The 16,812-nt window shown below is 39.0% G+C and overlaps 1 protein-coding gene across 1 annotated transcript in view; it reads right to left on the reverse strand.

The window, feature by feature from the left end:
* LOC133991485 (protein kinase C epsilon type-like) overlaps window positions 1-5,774 on the reverse strand; it is a 119,934-nt gene extending 114,160 nt beyond the window's left edge. The window contains exon 1 of the mRNA XM_062429914.1: window positions 5,427-5,774. Coding sequence (XP_062285898.1) covers window positions 5,427-5,774 — 348 coding nt within the window. The remainder of the gene's footprint in view (window positions 1-5,426) is intronic.
* Window positions 5,775-16,812: the final 11,038 nt, after the last annotated feature.

Below are 16,812 nucleotides of genomic sequence, written 5' to 3' on the forward strand. Positions count from 1 at the left end.
TCTTATATGTTCTTAAGTAATGAACTAGTTCAACTTGAATAATCACTTCTGCTTTCTTTGTTTCAGAGCTTGAAATATGAACATTAGTCTTTTTTTGATGGTTTGTTTGGAACATTTATGAACTGGTAAAAATGTATTTCCCATACTTTGTGGGTCTGTCATCATCACTCATATCTATACAACCAGTAGTTAAATGACTAAAGCACTAAATTGGTTTAGAAGACAACATTTTTCATAGATATAACCTCTTAGTTTTGCTCTCAGAGTTCACCAGAATGATGCATTTGACTTAAAAATGTACAAAAGTGTCTTCCAGGGGAGCCTTACGCCCCTGTAGAGGGTGGGAAACACTCACAATGACATTGATGATTGTGTGAATTTTTTAGCAACGGTCATAATTCTGATTAAAGGGTAAACACTGGTTTTCTATTACTTTTTCCCACACATAGAACTGGTGAGGAGTAAAATCCCCTTTTTAAGAGTTCCCTTTTAAGTAATGAGATATTTTCAAAACTGTGTTGCGAGACAGAGAGAAAACAAGAAGTTGACATGATGCAACATGAGAGATGAAATATGATACAAAACAATGCATCGATGAGCTGTTACTACTTTTCCTGTGGGAAGATCTCTGTTCCTGGAAGACCTGTCTGTATAGCTCACTGAAATAGTTCCCTAAATATAAACCACTGCTGAGTCACCTGTACTCCTATATTGTATTTTAAAACACTGATTCTTTATTTAGATCGTGTTATTTCCATACAGTCTCTGTTAATATAGCATCACGGTGTCCACTACCATGACGCACTGCAGTAAACAATGTGGGTCATGTTCAGACAGATAACATATTCCCAAGTCTCTTACATTTGTATTTGGATAGAAATATAAAAATATTTTTTTATGGGAACCTTCCAGACAGAAATCTGCAGCCTAGTTTCAGCCCAAAAATAACAAATAAATCAGCATCTGTGTCCAGAAACACTGTTTTACAGGCTGGTTTTAGGCCAACTGCTTCTCCATCAATCTAATAGTAAAATGCAAAAGTGTAATATTCAATTCAAATGATCAAAGAGCATTCAGTCAGCTCTTTTCTTTGTATCATTATGGATGTACTGTATGATTACATTTAAAACTCAGCCGACTGAGCTGCAGATTTTTAGTGTGTCTCTATGCTTTAGTGGAATGAGCTTCATATGTGGAAAGAATAACTTATTTGTTGACTCTGGATCAAACGCAGTCTGAAACATTTTGAAGAATATCCGACGAAAAATCAGTGAAATTCTGCTCGAAAATAAAAGTCAAGAGGATGACAGAAAAAGAAAAGAGAGGCCAGGTTCTTCTAGCAGTCTCACATGCATTCCTGTTGGCCTTTATCTACTTTAACTCTTCTAATATCAGTCAATCATTTTTTTCTCTCTCTCTCTTGAACAGTTCAGCTGCAAAGAAAGCAAAGTGGATACTGTGAGGAGCAGAAATATACCAGAAATAAACAGGAAAATAGATAGAAGATTCTACATCGGGGAGGAAAAGTACTTATATCAGATCATTCATCGGTAACCGCGACTATTCAACGTTTCCATATTAGAATCAGAAGTGAAGTTTCATATTCGTCATGTTGCTATGAGTACTAAACTGTGCCTACGTTTGATTTTATCCCATTTTGCTTTTATCAATCTAACAACTTTTCCACATCAGCCAAGAATAAAACCTTCTTTTTTACAATATTTTGACTTTTTTTTTTAAATTTCCTGCGTTTCCACTCAGGTTTTGTGGGTGAAAACAGACGTAATGAGAAGAAAACAATGCCAGTATTCAGATACTGGATTTTTGGGACCGATACCGATATTAGGAAGTAAAATATTCCAATATCGATATATATATCAACGCGGAGCACAGACAGAAGGCTCCGTCCGTATCTGGATTCATATTTAACGTTGAGCATAAATGGGCCTTAAAGAGGCAGTTTAGATGTTGATAATAGTCTTCAATGGGGCAGATTTACAGCAAAACTAGATGACATGAAGAGTCTTTAAAGGAGGAATTTAACACCCATTAAGAATCTTGTATTTGCTGATCTCCAGTGGTTTAAGTGATGTACAGGTGTACTCTATGACCCTGTTACATCATCATTATTGGGTGTGGGTAAAGGTAACTACTGCTGCTCACACCCTCCAGAGGTGGAGCAGGCTTCACACAACCAGAGACCTTACTCTGACAGGATTACTCACTGGGGGAAACTACAGAGGCTCTTTAGTTTGCTGCAAGCGATGTGTGTCTGAGGTGACATAATGCATGATGCAGCGAAAAGTCGAGACATGTTTAAACCCTTGTGTGTCTACAGGGGGAGCGGCTTAAAAAAACGTGCTCCAACTTTGGCAGAGGTCCCACTGAAAATGTATTTCACTTTACTGGATGAATGGGTGAGATGTTAACAGCTGTTTTGAGGTGTTTTGACGTTAAATTTAAAGGTAGCGATCAGCCAGACTTACTCATGATTGGTTTGTTTAAGCTCAGAGATAAAAAAAAACTTCACCCATAAAACTGAGACCGCCAGAGCAGCAGTGGCAAAACCAGGAGCCACTTTCATCCCGCTCCAAAATCTTTATTCAAGACTTGAATCTTTACTGTCAAAACATGTGAAACATCACAGAGCCTGGCAGCCTTGACCTTCTCCGGCTTTACAAGTCTACCGTCTTGAAAGATTTCCACCATGAGGAATACACTGGGAGCTGTACTTTCTTTCTTTCCTTCAACGCCGTCCTCCTCCTATTTCATCATTCCCCCCCTCTCTTTCATCTTGCTCTCTCTCTCTCTCTCTCTCTCTCTCTCTCTCTCTCTCTCTCTCTCTCTCTCTCTCTCTCTAATGGACCTGATGGCCTCATCAATAATACACTCAAACATCCGTCTGCTTCAGCGGCTTCAGACAACGAGCAGCTTCTTCATGCAGCTGTGTGTGTGTGTGTGTGTGTGTGTGTGTGTGTGCGTGTGTGTGTGTGTGTGTATTTGTATGGACCATGCATGTGGCCTAACCACACCCACTCGCCTTCTTTGTAGCTCTGCTGTGGGCCACTGGTCCGTCTGTCTGGAGCACAACAAAGGTAACTGGATCTATAGTCGTGTGTGTGTGTGTGTGTGTGTGTGTGTGTGTGTGTGTGTGTGTGTGTGTGTGTGTGTGTGTGTGTGTGTGTGTGTGTGTGTGTGTGTGTGTGTGTGTGTGTGTGTGTGTTTGTGTGCGCAGTAACTCATGTTGTGTATTTGCCACACGGTGCTGGTTTGCTTTAACCAAAATCACATGTATGTTCAAATTAAACAACATGTGTTTTCACAGCCAAACAAACTTTGTTTGTTTTTCAAGTTTTCCAGGTCACACCTATCTGGGTGATGATGCCAGTACCAGCTACCTGTATCATCACTATAATGTGGCTGCAGCTAATTATACTCACTGATATAGATTATTTTTTGCATGGATTAGCCTTTAAAACAAAAGAACCTAGAGAAAATGTGTTGTTGTAATCAAGGCGAGGCTCGTAAATTGCTTGTTTTGTTCAACCAAGAGACCAAAACCTAAATATTTTTTAGCTTAAAACTGAGAAAAGTGTCAAATTTTCACATTTGAGAAGCTTAGACCAAATTTTTTACCCTAAATCTATTATCAAAACTGTCTGTATCGATCATTTCACACTCAACCTTTTGACATTTACACCAAAAAGCAAGAACAAAAAGTTGAAAGACTTTACAAAAGCAACACTGGATCCTGTAGTTTGGTTTCAGCTTTATAAATTCTGCACGTTCAGCTCACTCAGTCATTTATAAAAGATGAATGCAGAGATGACATTAAACAACACAAACACACTAATGGACTGATTCAACAGACGTGGGATGTCGAAAATGAAAATGAGCAGCAGATGATGGCTCTTTTTTTTTTTACCCATCCTGTGATTCATACAGTAGAAGCAGATCATTTATACCACATCTGGGACACTTTTGTACGTCCTGACGAAAGTAACAACAACTTTGTGTTCCTTCTTTCGTTTTGTTTAACATCTTCGTCTACAACGTGCTCTGTGATGCTCAGAGGAGAGATGCTGTTGGTTGCTGTCAGCACACGAGACTTTACAGATGTTAATATATGAGCTGTGAGGTGATGTTAAGTCTCTCCCTTTGACCCTATGATCAACTAATCACACAACAAATGTTCAACATACAAACTCAGTAATGTAAAGTTGTGAGTTAATGTCACAATCATGACTTAGTAGGTCTATTTATTTTCCTTTCTGTTCAGCAGGAATGAGCTTCTATATTGAACATGTTTACTTTTATGCTTCAACTTTTCAACATTATTCTGAAGCAATTAGCTAATAAATTGCTAAAAGTTGATTGTCGGATAATGAACTGGTTATAACGTATGTTTTGAGTCATATATCAAGTACCAAAATGCCAAATATTGCATACATGCCAAAGCCCCAGGAGCCAAGAAGCCTCAAGTTCACGCAGACTTAATTTGGAATATGTGGCTACTACAGTACAATATTAGATAAGAGCTTCCCTAAATGATTAGCTATGGGTGCATTCCTGTGTCAAAATATAGGATTTTAAGCTTATACTTTTGTTTATATCCTATAAATGTAAAAAGTGAGGGTAAAAAACCCATGTTTTGCCCCAGAGTCCCCAAGCACTTTACTATGACCATTCTCAAAATGTTGTTGTAAAATGAAAGTCACATTTTAAGGGTTTCTCGTGGGGGGGTGGGGGCATGTATGGGGAACATATTTACTAGTACTGCTTTACTTTGATGCTTTAACTTTTCCATATTATGCTGAGGCATGTGATGAATTGATAAAAGCTGACTCTCAGAGAATTAACAGGTAATGGCTTAGGTTTTTGAGTCATATATCATATATAGCAAAAATATGAAATATTGCACAGATGCCCCAGGGAGCCCAGAAGCCTCAAATTCACTGTGTGTCAAGATTTTGTACATAATTACAGACCTTATTTGGAATATGTTCCCACTACAGTACAATATTAGATTAGATGGGTCCTACACTATTAGCTCAGGTTGCAGTCATCCATTGTAGAGGGACCCTGTACTTTTGGAGCCTATACTTTTGTTTATATTCTGTATATGTAATAGCACTTTACACTGGCCATTCTCAAAATGTAAAGATTTGTAGGTTTCTCAAGTTTACATTGTTGTACATTGAAATATTTTTGGGTTTATGACATATTTTAAGGATTGTCTCTAGGGAGGAAAAGACATATATGGGGAAAACATTAGTTTTAATCATAATAGAAATACCTGTTGGTTGCAGCCGTATGATGGAGAACTGTTCCAATAATTGGTTTGGGTACTTTTCTCCCCCCTCTACCAAGCAGCCCCCCCTCTCTCTCTCTCTGTGTGTGTGTGTGCTTCAGTGTTTACATCTTACCCAGTCCTCGAAGTGCCTGCTGCCGTTGTGCAGGATGTCATCAAACTGGATGCTACAGTTGGCCACGAAGTCATCGTAGCCGATGGGCGCGTCGTGGAAGACAGACAGCTCGATGGTGCGTCCGTCGTGCACCTCCGTGGTGAACTCATCATTCCACGTGGGGCTGTTTGTCTTCTGCTTGGTGCAGGTCTGTCCCACGCGAGAGTCGTCCACGTTCAGGGCTAAGTACGTGTCCAGGAGGAAGGTCTGGGTTTTGGGGCCGACGGCGTGACGCAGGGACCAAGCCGTCGGTTTGAGGTCCAGCGCCTCGCGGATCTTGATCTTCAGCTGCCCGTTGAAGACCACCATGGCGAAGTGTGTGAAGTGAAGCTGCTCCCACTTTAAACGGTGGTTTGTTTACGATTAAACCAAACCCCCACTGTTCTCCGTCTCAGCCCCCACCCCACCAAAAAAACCCACTTCAATCCTCAATCTGTAATGGGTTTGAATACCCGGTGCTCCTCCAGACAGAGACTGTACTCCAAAATATGACGGAGAAAAACGCAGTCCTCTCCCGGTCCAACACACCACGTCTACTTCTTCTATGAAACCTCTTTAAACCTTTTGATCTGAGTAGCTTTTATTGCTGTTTCCTTAAACCATCTACTCTAATCGAAAACTGCTACAAAATCGCCCCATAAACAAAACAAAATAAAGCGATCGTCAACCCAGGGAGTGCGCGGAAGAAACAGCTGCCAACAACAGCGAGTACGCACAAAACACGCGAGTAAAGGCCCCAGATGTGACTCGGTGTGTCATGTTTTCCTCTTAAACCTCCTCCGAGGTGTTAGAAAAGTCCGTTATTCGTTGCGGGGCTCCTCGGAAGCAGCAGTAGCCCGTGTTGCATTGCACCGTGTTGTTGAGGGTGGGAGGCTCCAGATGCCATCCAGAGCCGGACCACTGCGACCAGACAGCGGCTGGAAACAACCGCAGCAAGGGGCGTATAATGGGGAGGGGAGAGAATCGGGTGGGTTAGGTAGGTATAGTTAAAGGTAGTAGGTTTGCTATAAATGGGAGTTCCCGCTGCTCGGTGTGCACGGCCTGGTGTCATCCACTGCTTCCCGTGGACATACCTCTGTCTCCGTCTCACTGTGGTGCAGGAAATGCGAAAAACACGTCAGATTTTTCTCGGAGGCTGGTGTGACAGACGGGGGAGTGCGACGCAACCCAGACTAGGGAGGTGTTTAGGAGCAGCGAGCAGGGCTGGGGAGAGGAGAGGAGAGAGAGGGGGGCGTTTGGGTGAATACACAAGTGGAGAAAGTGGAGAAATGACACGATTTGCATTACAGGCAAGGTGCCCTTGAGCAAGACTTGTTCACAGCACCAGGTGGAGCTGCGAAGAAAGATGAATTGCACATTGCTGCAGGTTCTAACCGTGCATGCAAAACTGTTGAAAATGCAGGAAAACAGGTGCGCAGTGCTTTTTCTGCAGAGAAATGAAGGCTGAAAAAAAAAACACACACTCACTCTAAAATCTGGATGTGAGCCAAATGCCCCCCTTCCCTTCTCTTCTCTTCTCTTCTCTTCCCTTCTTCTCCCTTCTCTCTCCTCCTTTCACCTCCCTTCTGCTGTAAGTCCAGGTGCAGAAATATGAACATTCATCCACTCAATAAAAACCAATGGCCAACTCCATAAAAGATGGGACCTTAGGGGATGAATGCAGGGATATGTGAGGCATGCTTGGAATTTCAAAGAGATGCTTGCATATTACCTTTTAGCCACATGACCATGCTGTGTGCAGCAGTGTGTGTTCACAGCAGAAGAAGAAGAAAAAACATCTTCTTTAACAGCTCATTTCTGGGTAATTTCACCTGTAAAACTCTTAAATCTTAATCTTCCCCTTGTGATTTGTGAGTTGATGTTGTTGGGAGTAAAATTCTGCACCTGCAAGACTGTGTTGCAAGACTAATCTTTTATTAGGGATCTCTCAAAAAGCATCACGATACGAATCTTCATATTTAAAGTTATGTTAAAATACTTGCAAATTCACCTCTTTTTCTTTTGCCATTCTGTCAAGTCACTGTTCTGTATTCCCATCAGGATCATATCAAATAGTGTGGTATGCAAGCAGAAGACTTAGCATGTGACATTTCCAGTGTGCACATACAAATGCCTTCATGTGTACATTTCTCCGGGGGCACAAATGTCTAAAATGTGATTTATTTGTAAGGTTAATCGTGCTTGATACAAAACAGCTGAAGAGTCAAACGTCTGCTTAATGTTAAAGCAAAAAAAATACTGCTGGTTGATCAACAGGAATGTGTCTTACAGTGACATTATTACAGGAACATACTGTACCTGACAGCCGCAGCACAAGGCCGTCAGCAATTCATATTTTACACAAAGAAACTGCATTTATCTGCACAGCATCCTGACGCTATCTGCATTCAAGCAGCTGACAGCGAAAAAATCCAAGCAGTAATTCAACAACACATCACAAGTAAAGCTTAAACACACTATACTTTGCAATCCTTAAAACAGCTCTACAGAATCACTTTATTTATTTATATTTTTCAAGTGTTCATGACCCTTAGATCTCACAAAACCTTGGGTTCAGCCAGAGTCCGTCATCCCTCCATCTTCTGGTTTATTTTTATCCATGTATGATTATAACATCGGTGTATGTCATCATCACACACAGAGTGACTTAAAATCCCCAAGTTTTAGTCAGAGTTTGAGAAACTCTCAAATCTGAGCAGTCTACTAACAGATCTATACAATATATGGAGTATTATATAATTGCTGATTACAGTATGATAACTATAAAAGTGGATCGATGCATTTTTTTAATATGTAATATAAATGAAATGTTAGTGTATATTATGTAACACAAGCATGTCTGTCAGCCACTAGGATGAGTATGATGTCACTTCATAGCATCCTGTAGTTACAATCCAACACTGTTAAAAACTTGAACACTGCTGACACCTGCTGGTCAATCTTGATAATTTTACAAGACAGGCTGACAAACACTGCTGCTGCAAAACAGTCAGGTGTTATGCACAGTGAAAGAGGTTTTCCTCACTGTTATCATTCCTCCTGTTTAAAGATCTCCTTGGAAGTGGAAGTGATGGAGGACTAAATCCACACAGTCATTTAAAAGTAGATGATCAGCTTCTATTGAGCTCTATTGAGTCATATCAAGTGATATCTGACACATTTACAGTCTTTTTAGCATCAAATTCCCTCTTAGTGTTTCCCTGTTGAGCTGTGGTGGAAGTATAGTAACAAAAAAAGACTTTGGTACTAAAAACACTGTAACGTTGAAACATAGAAGATGAAGATTTGACTCATTTGGACGATTGAAGCTTCATATTATCTTCAGATCAACTTTTAAATACATGTTTTTTGCACAGGAGGAGGACTGTGGATTTAGTCCTTCATCACTTACATTGTAAGTGCATTATAAAGGGATCTTCTAATGGTTAATATGAACAGGAGGAATCATTACAGCAAAGAAAAACATGTTTCAGTGTTCCTTTGGTTGCTTGACTGTTTGTTTCAATACAGACTTGAACATTTATCAACTTATCGTTTATTCCTAAAGTCCTGTACCAACGGCAAAATGAACAAGGCTTTAAAATGACAGGGATGATAAATCATACATATATTAATGGTACACACAGTGCAAAATAAGTCAGGTGAACACATACATTTATGGTTGATTTGTTAGACTATGATTAAGAAATACAGACAAAACAGGTTTGAATCACAAACTTTCTGTCATCAAATCTTCTTGACATGAATCACCTCTCACATAGAAGATGATACAATAGAGCTTCATCATGATCATATACAAGCTTGATTCTCTCCATTATATTAGCAATTTCTTCAATTTTCTTCAATCTTTCTGAAGAGTAGAACTAGCCATGCTAAAGATCTAAAATCACATGATATTTCAGGGTTTTGTTGATGTTGATGTCCTGGTGATGTCATAGGATAAAAATATGTTTGCATGCACACGAGTATCCTTGTTTTGAGTCTTATCCTGCTTTTGATCATTATCAGGATATGACGTTTACATGGAGCATGAGATATCTGCTTATTTATATCCCTGCACACATGACATGACATAACATAACATAACAGTGTCCAACTTTCTTATCATCAGTGTCCAGCTGTGTCTTTGACTCGTCACTCGACTCGGCTTCTATTTGAGTACTCCAGGTTTATTGCACCACGTAGGATTTACAATGACATCGAGACAATTACAAAGACAGAAAAGGGAAAAACAACAGCATGTAAAAAACAAAAAATCGGACACATGTAAACACACTCAGTTACCATAATAGACATTTTCCATTGCGGACATATTGACGTGTCATAGAAGGAAAAACACAGGTGGAACTAATAACATTAATGCTGGCTTTGTTCCAGTTAGCATGACTAATGTTATTCATCATACTCTTGTTTTGACAAGTTAACAAGTTGACAAGAAAACCTCAAAAGGAAGAGAGCCCTCTAGTGTACATTTAGTGAAATTATTTCAAATCAAATCCTTAGTTTATAATCTTAAAAAGCATAATTTTATTATAATTTTCACTCCTGATGCTGAGAAAGTGAGTGAAAAGGTTCATTTTTTTGTATAAGGAGCCCTTGCATTTTTGTTCAGTCTCCAGGAGAAACAATATTCCTGTGAGTCTGCACAGGTCACAGTAATGGATTAACCTATCTGAAAGCAACAGTATCCTTCTGTCTCATTTTTCCACCTTGTTTTCTCATTAAGCACATGAGCCGACGTGTCTCTGAGCTCCGCAGATAAGAATCAATCACAGACAGAGGAAATCCCCTGGACACCGGCCACGTCCTGCCCTCTCTGCTCTCCCCTCTCACTCAGCCGGGTCTAAATCAAACAAACATGGCTTGGCAGCGATGGACGGGATCTTAGTCATCATCTCAACTGTAACTATGGCCACAGCACACAGGACAGCAACATCCATGTGGCTGCAGGAAAATAACTATTCTGAAGTATGAAAGGAACATTTTTCCACTTTTGTTGGCTGCAGGAATGAAAGGAAAAATCTTTTTATGAATCAAGGATGAGGTTCTCCGCAGAGGGGGAAAAAACAACCAAGAGAACAAAAGACAGTCTATTTTTTTCCCATACACAGGGATAGTTTAGGCTCACATATAAAGAAATGTTAATGATTGATAGCTGGAATATAATTAGTCAGGTTTAGTCTTACAATTTATAATATAGATTTTTTTTTTTACAACTTTTATATACAAGATACAACTCAGAGAGGAAATGCTTACATATCTTCATCTTACCAAATATAGCAGTGGCAAAATTGCAATTAGATGCTAACTTGATGAACTATTTCTAATTTACTTCTTAAAACTTTAACTTCATGTTTAAGAATCTATTTTTTATTATATATGAGGATATATAAGGACTATATTTTCCTGGTTATTGTTATATAATTTATTTGATTTTAAGAGTATTGACAAAAGATCCATCACTGCAATATTATTCCCAGAGCTTTTAGTTGTATATCGTGGCCTCCATCAGTAGGTGGATATTGTTCAGTGCTATTATACACGGTCGCCCATAAAGTTGGAATAATTTTGTTTTCAGACACATTCCTATTTTTATTTTCTATTTATTCACATCAGCAATCACCTTTGACCAGGTGTAATGAGATTGATCAATGCAATTTTGAGAATATATACACTTTATCTATCAAGAATAAATCACTTTTTCACAATCATTTCATGGAAAGCGGTAAAAAAAAAAAATGTTACTCCAACTTTATGGGCAACCATGTATATCACATCCTCTCAATGCAGCCATGCAATCTGGTATCACATCAAAACATATAATGGGGAATGGGAATTGTGGAGCATTCTGGGGCAGTGGTGCCATCTTTGCAGGATAGCGTCCCTAGCAATATATGCTGTCAACATCTGTCACTGTCATCTGTCATCTGTCATCTGTCAATCGTTCATCATCAGAAATGCTTAAAAGTAAGTGCCAAAGACAAATGAGCACATAAAGAGATGCTCTCAACAGAGGCAATGGAGCAGGATAATATTATAAAATTAGAGTGAGTTAATGATATCGATCCAAATGAATTAGAAGACAAGGAATGGTAAAAGGATCTTGACAGTTAAACACCCATTACAATCACTGATGTTGGTACGTCTGGTGTTTGGTGTTAGCACCTACACCTGTCAGCAATTAAAAAGGTTTAAATCTTAATCTTTAGATTCCTCCTGTTCACACCGACCATTAAAAGTGCAAAAATGTATATAAAAGTTGATCTGAAGCTAATATGAAGCTTCAGTGTCCAAATGAGTCGAATCTTCATCTTCTATGTTTCAACGTTACAGTGTTTTTAGTATCAAAGTCTTTTTGTTACTATACTTCCACCACAGCTCAACAGGGAAACACTAAGAGGGAATCTGATGCTAAAAAGACTGTAAATGTGTCAGATATCACTTGATATGACTAACTCAGACTGCTGAAGCTCAATAGAAGCTGATCATCTACTTTTTAATGACTGTGTTGACACACTGTGGATACAGTCCTCCATCACTTTACATTGAAAGCACATTTGAAGGAAATCTTTTAATAGTCAGGATGAACAGGAGGAATGATTACAACAAAGAAAACTTCTTTCAGTGTGCATATAAACACCTCACCCTTGTCTCAAGACACACTTAAAGAACTGTGAACCTATCCTGTAAAATGATTCTTTTTTTTTTCAGATCAGTTACACTTGCAGCTTTTTAACAGCAGATGTCGCCAAACATCAAGAAAATGTACAATCTTTTCCAAAGACACATTTAATTCTCTTCTCATTGTGCCATCCATTGACTCTCTCTCTGCACTCACTCTACATCTGTGTGTGTTTTACTGTGTGTGTCTGTGTGTGTGTATATGTTTGTGTGTGTGTGTGTATGTGTGTTCTTTCTGCTTGTCTTAGTAAAATGGCCATAATTGCATTTAATTTGCAGTCTTTACACGCATGTTTTACGGCACATCTGCTCTATTAAACACCATGCAGCTGTCAGTGAAAGACTATAATATGGGCAGACGTAGCATGATGTACCTGCTCTGAATCCTTCATATCCTCATCATCCTCATTCATCCACATCCCTCCGGTGCAGTTAGTTATTCCGCTGTTTAATTATAGACAAAATGTCCAAAATCAATATCAGTTGTTTTTTTTTTTCTTTTTCATTTTCCTCACAGTTGGTTCTTTGTGTAAGCCAATCAATATTCCTACTTTGGCCCTTGGGGGGAGGTTAAAAACGATCCATAATAGGATTCAACTCAAGCAGCAGGAATAACAACAAGCCAAACCAATTTCCCACAGGCTAACATTGAGGTTTAATACCACTGTTTGCTGTCCCTTGGAGCTTTAAACGAGCGGATTTGTGCACAAATGCACTCAGCAGCTTGTGTTCGTCAGACCTTACAGACCGGAAATGTTAATGGAGAGGAAATAGAAAGGAGCTAATTACTTTTATTCTCATGTATTTAGTTGGGGAAACATCACCTGAGATAAACACGTGTGTAAGCAAAGTTAAAACGACAGAAACTATGTTCTTACTGCAACAATGTCTCATTATACTGACACTTGTGACAGCAAAGTCTTACAAACAATTAATTTTCCACCTCATAACCCTGCAGAAGAAAAATGAATATTGATGTGAAAAAGGTGCATATCTCCATATCCTTGACCTTGTCATTTATCTCGACTTGCAAGGCAAAGCTGAACCCAGATCAGTATTCCCATCACAAGACATTTGATAAATACTCTCCCTAATTTAGAGGCAAGGCAGATGGTTTCTGGTTTAAAAAAAAAAAAAAAAAAGCTGCGAAATTAGGGCAAGGAAAGAAGTGTAAGTCAGCAACAGCAGAAGCAAGGTGCAGCGTGGCGCGCGGGAGGTGGTGCCGCGTGTCCCAGGAGGGAAAAAACCAACCTGCAATAAACCAGCTGTTTCTTCAAGAAGTGGCTGCCTGCCAGGATACCTGCTGTAGTCAGATAATATAGAATCTAAATAAAAATCAAGCAGAGTTATGTAGTAAGCTAAAAGTGATTTAAAACTACGGGGAAAGCAGTAAATGATGCAGCGACCACACATGAATTTGGATGGCTTCTCATATATAACAACAGACATAGAAGATGTTGTAGGTTAATGTGCTGTTGTAACAGTGTGAAGTGACAAACACATGAATATAAAATCAGTCTTAATCATATTCTGCTGATGAAGATGGATCTTTTTTTTTCTTGGCTGTTTGAAACATTCCTGGTTTTGTTGAACAGACTGAACACCAGCAGTCACTGTTGGCACTGTTGACTCATCCATTTATCTTCTTCTCCAAACCATCTTTTCTCTGAAATCAGGGAGTTTATCACAAAGCTACGACTCAGGACACTGCAGTTTGTCGCCTTCCACCAACAGTCATTGTTTCTTTTATTCCTGATGATCTTTTTACAACATTAACCCACTTTTTACTTGCCTAAACTTTACCAAACCTTTCCTATAGAGCTGACAGTTATCTGACTCCAGTTTAAAAGGCGGCTTCTGAGGTCAACAATGAACTTTGAAACTCAACTTTTAAATCAACATGAATAATGTTTAGGGAAATGTGAACAGATAATCTCACAGTCAATCTGACAAAATGACAACTGGGCAAACTCTGCATGCTGATAAAGATCATGCTGAATAATTGAAAACTCCAGAGCAGCTACTAAATGCACCATGAGGTAAGATCATTTAGTAAACCTGCATACGGGTCATTTAAGAATAAGGACTTATTGCCAGTTTGGGTGGTGACATCACCAAATAATACTCATCATCAGGATTACACATTTTCAAGACATTCATATTTATTTATGCAAAAATAAACTATTAAAAATAAGATGTACTTTATTGTCCCATAAGGGAAATATCTCTTTGGCCCAGTGTTACTGCAACACAACATATTTATCTCACCTTACATCCATCCATTCATCCTTCCATCAATCCAGTACAGGGTTGTGGTTGCATTAGACTCAGCAAGGAATAAGAAAGTGTGTTTATTTACAATGGAGACTCATGCTTTGATGATTGACATTCAGGACTTTGCAAAATGTTGAAAATATGATTAATTCAGAAGTATAAATTAAGACTAATAAGGATTTAATCAAGTTATTTTAAAGCTGCATTCATATATTTTTGCCCACTAGGGGGCAGAGTAACTCATTAACCAGCAAACCCATACATAACCCTGATATAAAGGTAGTTCTGGATAACACGTTAAACTATTTACACATCCAGCAAATGTAGAGTAACATTAACATTCACTTGGAGTTGTGTTTGTGTCCACATGTTTGAAGTTCGATATTCATTCTCCTCGCTGCTCGTTTTTACTCTCTACCAACTCCTGAGAGAAATATCTGGCTCTTTAGCTGCTAGATGTTCCACTTTCTTCACCAATCTAGCAGCTTACTTTAGTGTGTGTGCTGTTTGATGCTGGGTAGGTGGTGAACAGCAGGTTTATCAGAGCTTGTTGGCTGAAAACAGCTGCCTGCATGCTGCTGGAAGCTCGGCTAATGAGAGTCCTGAGACTGAACGATACAGTTAGTTTGCCGTAAAACAAAAACTAGGAACTAAAAGAGGAAAAAAACAAACAACAAAACACAAACACAAAAAATACGGTGGAGCTGCAGAGTTGAGTTATAATGCTCTCGGCTCATACTGGAGCTTTTAAATAAATTAAACATTACTCTAGCTTACATTTAACCAAAATCATAAAGTATAAATGCACCTTAGAGTTTGTTGTAATACTCAATAGCACCATAAACAAATTCTCCAAATTTCCTCCTCCGCACTCCTTCTTGATGTTTCGAAATTGAACTGTGAGCAGTGAACACAGCTGTGTCCCGTTTCACAACATCAACAGGGAGCTGGGAGGAAATTTTGGGACTTTGGGTGCTTTTTGGTGTTTGTAATCAAGTGCATGTTAAAGCAGCTGTGGATGTTATACTGTGAGTTCATACTCACCTTGTGATACAACATTTCTACCCAGACACGTAACTGTTGCAATCAATATCTCAAGGTAAAACCTTGTGATTCTCCTCATCACACTGCAGCAGAGCGATGTCTCGCCTGAGACAAGTCTATCTTTTGGTTGGAGGATTATCGTCTCCTGGCTCGCTGGATGTTTTCGAGAGCCCTCGGGGAGCACAGATGCAAATCTTGGCTTTGTTTTCCAAAAAGCACCATTTGGCTCCTAAAAATCCTTGTGTCTTTAAAGCCTTGAGAGTGAGATAAAGTTTTAAATCAGAAAGACAGTTTGGGGAATTAGGCCTCTGCTGTCAGTCTGGTTTTAATGTTCCTGTCGTTTCTGCCTCTGAATCATCTCTAATGCATCCAGGCAAACACAATCTAAGGTCATAAATAAAGAGGTTTCTGAATACGTTTTTAACTCAAGTAATTACTGGTCCATTCATCACTGATTGATATCTACAAAATATGAACAAACTGGACACCAGCAGCCACTTTAGGCATTCAGATATTTTACTGTCCCCAGCTGGTGATGAATAGATAATATTTGAGCAGACCTCGCTGTCATGGATTTAGTGAGAATACTGATAATGTCGTCTCCGGAATTGTCTCACAGCAATTTCTACAGTAGAAATTATCTTTTTTTTCTGCAGTTTTATTAGCTATCATTCCCTCCGGTTACCCTTTCTCATGATGTGCTGTAATTATGAATGTGTGTGTGTATGTGTGTGTGTGTGTGTAAGAGAGAGAGAGAGAGAGAGAGAGAGAGACTTTGCATGAGTGTCCAACATTTTTTCTGTTGGCTGGGTAACAAAACTGGATTTTGACATTACTGTTGTACTTACCCGACCCTGAAGAACAAAATATCCAGTGTTGGAATTTGGCAGAGAGACATTAGAAATGGTGATTAAGCTCAGGATTTTAAGGGATTTTGAGTGGGCAGGAATCTGGGAAGAACTTCACCTGCAGGAGTGACAGTTTGCTTAAAGTGCTTTTTTAGCAAGATATTAAAACTGTGGTAGCTGCAGAGATGAGGGCCAATAGAGCTGGAACAAATAATTGATTAAGTTATTAGTTGACTGACAGATATTAATTTGTTTTGAGTACATTTTCAGGGGAAAAAAACTACAATCATCTGGTTCCAGCTTCTTAAAAGTCAATATTTTCTGTTAAAAAAAAAAAAAGTCCTCTACACTAAAAATGACTCTAGGTTTGTGTCTTGGAAAAAGATGATCAAATCCCCAGAAATCTTTACCAAGGAAAAAAGCAGAACTCTCAGCAAGAAAAACAGAGGAGGGATCCGTCTTCCAGGACAAACAAACATGTAAAAGATGTTGTGTGTAGA

Source organism: Scomber scombrus, chromosome 12 (assembly GCF_963691925.1).
Source record: "Scomber scombrus chromosome 12, fScoSco1.1, whole genome shotgun sequence".
Classification (NCBI taxonomy): Eukaryota; Metazoa; Chordata; class Actinopteri; order Scombriformes; family Scombridae; genus Scomber; species Scomber scombrus.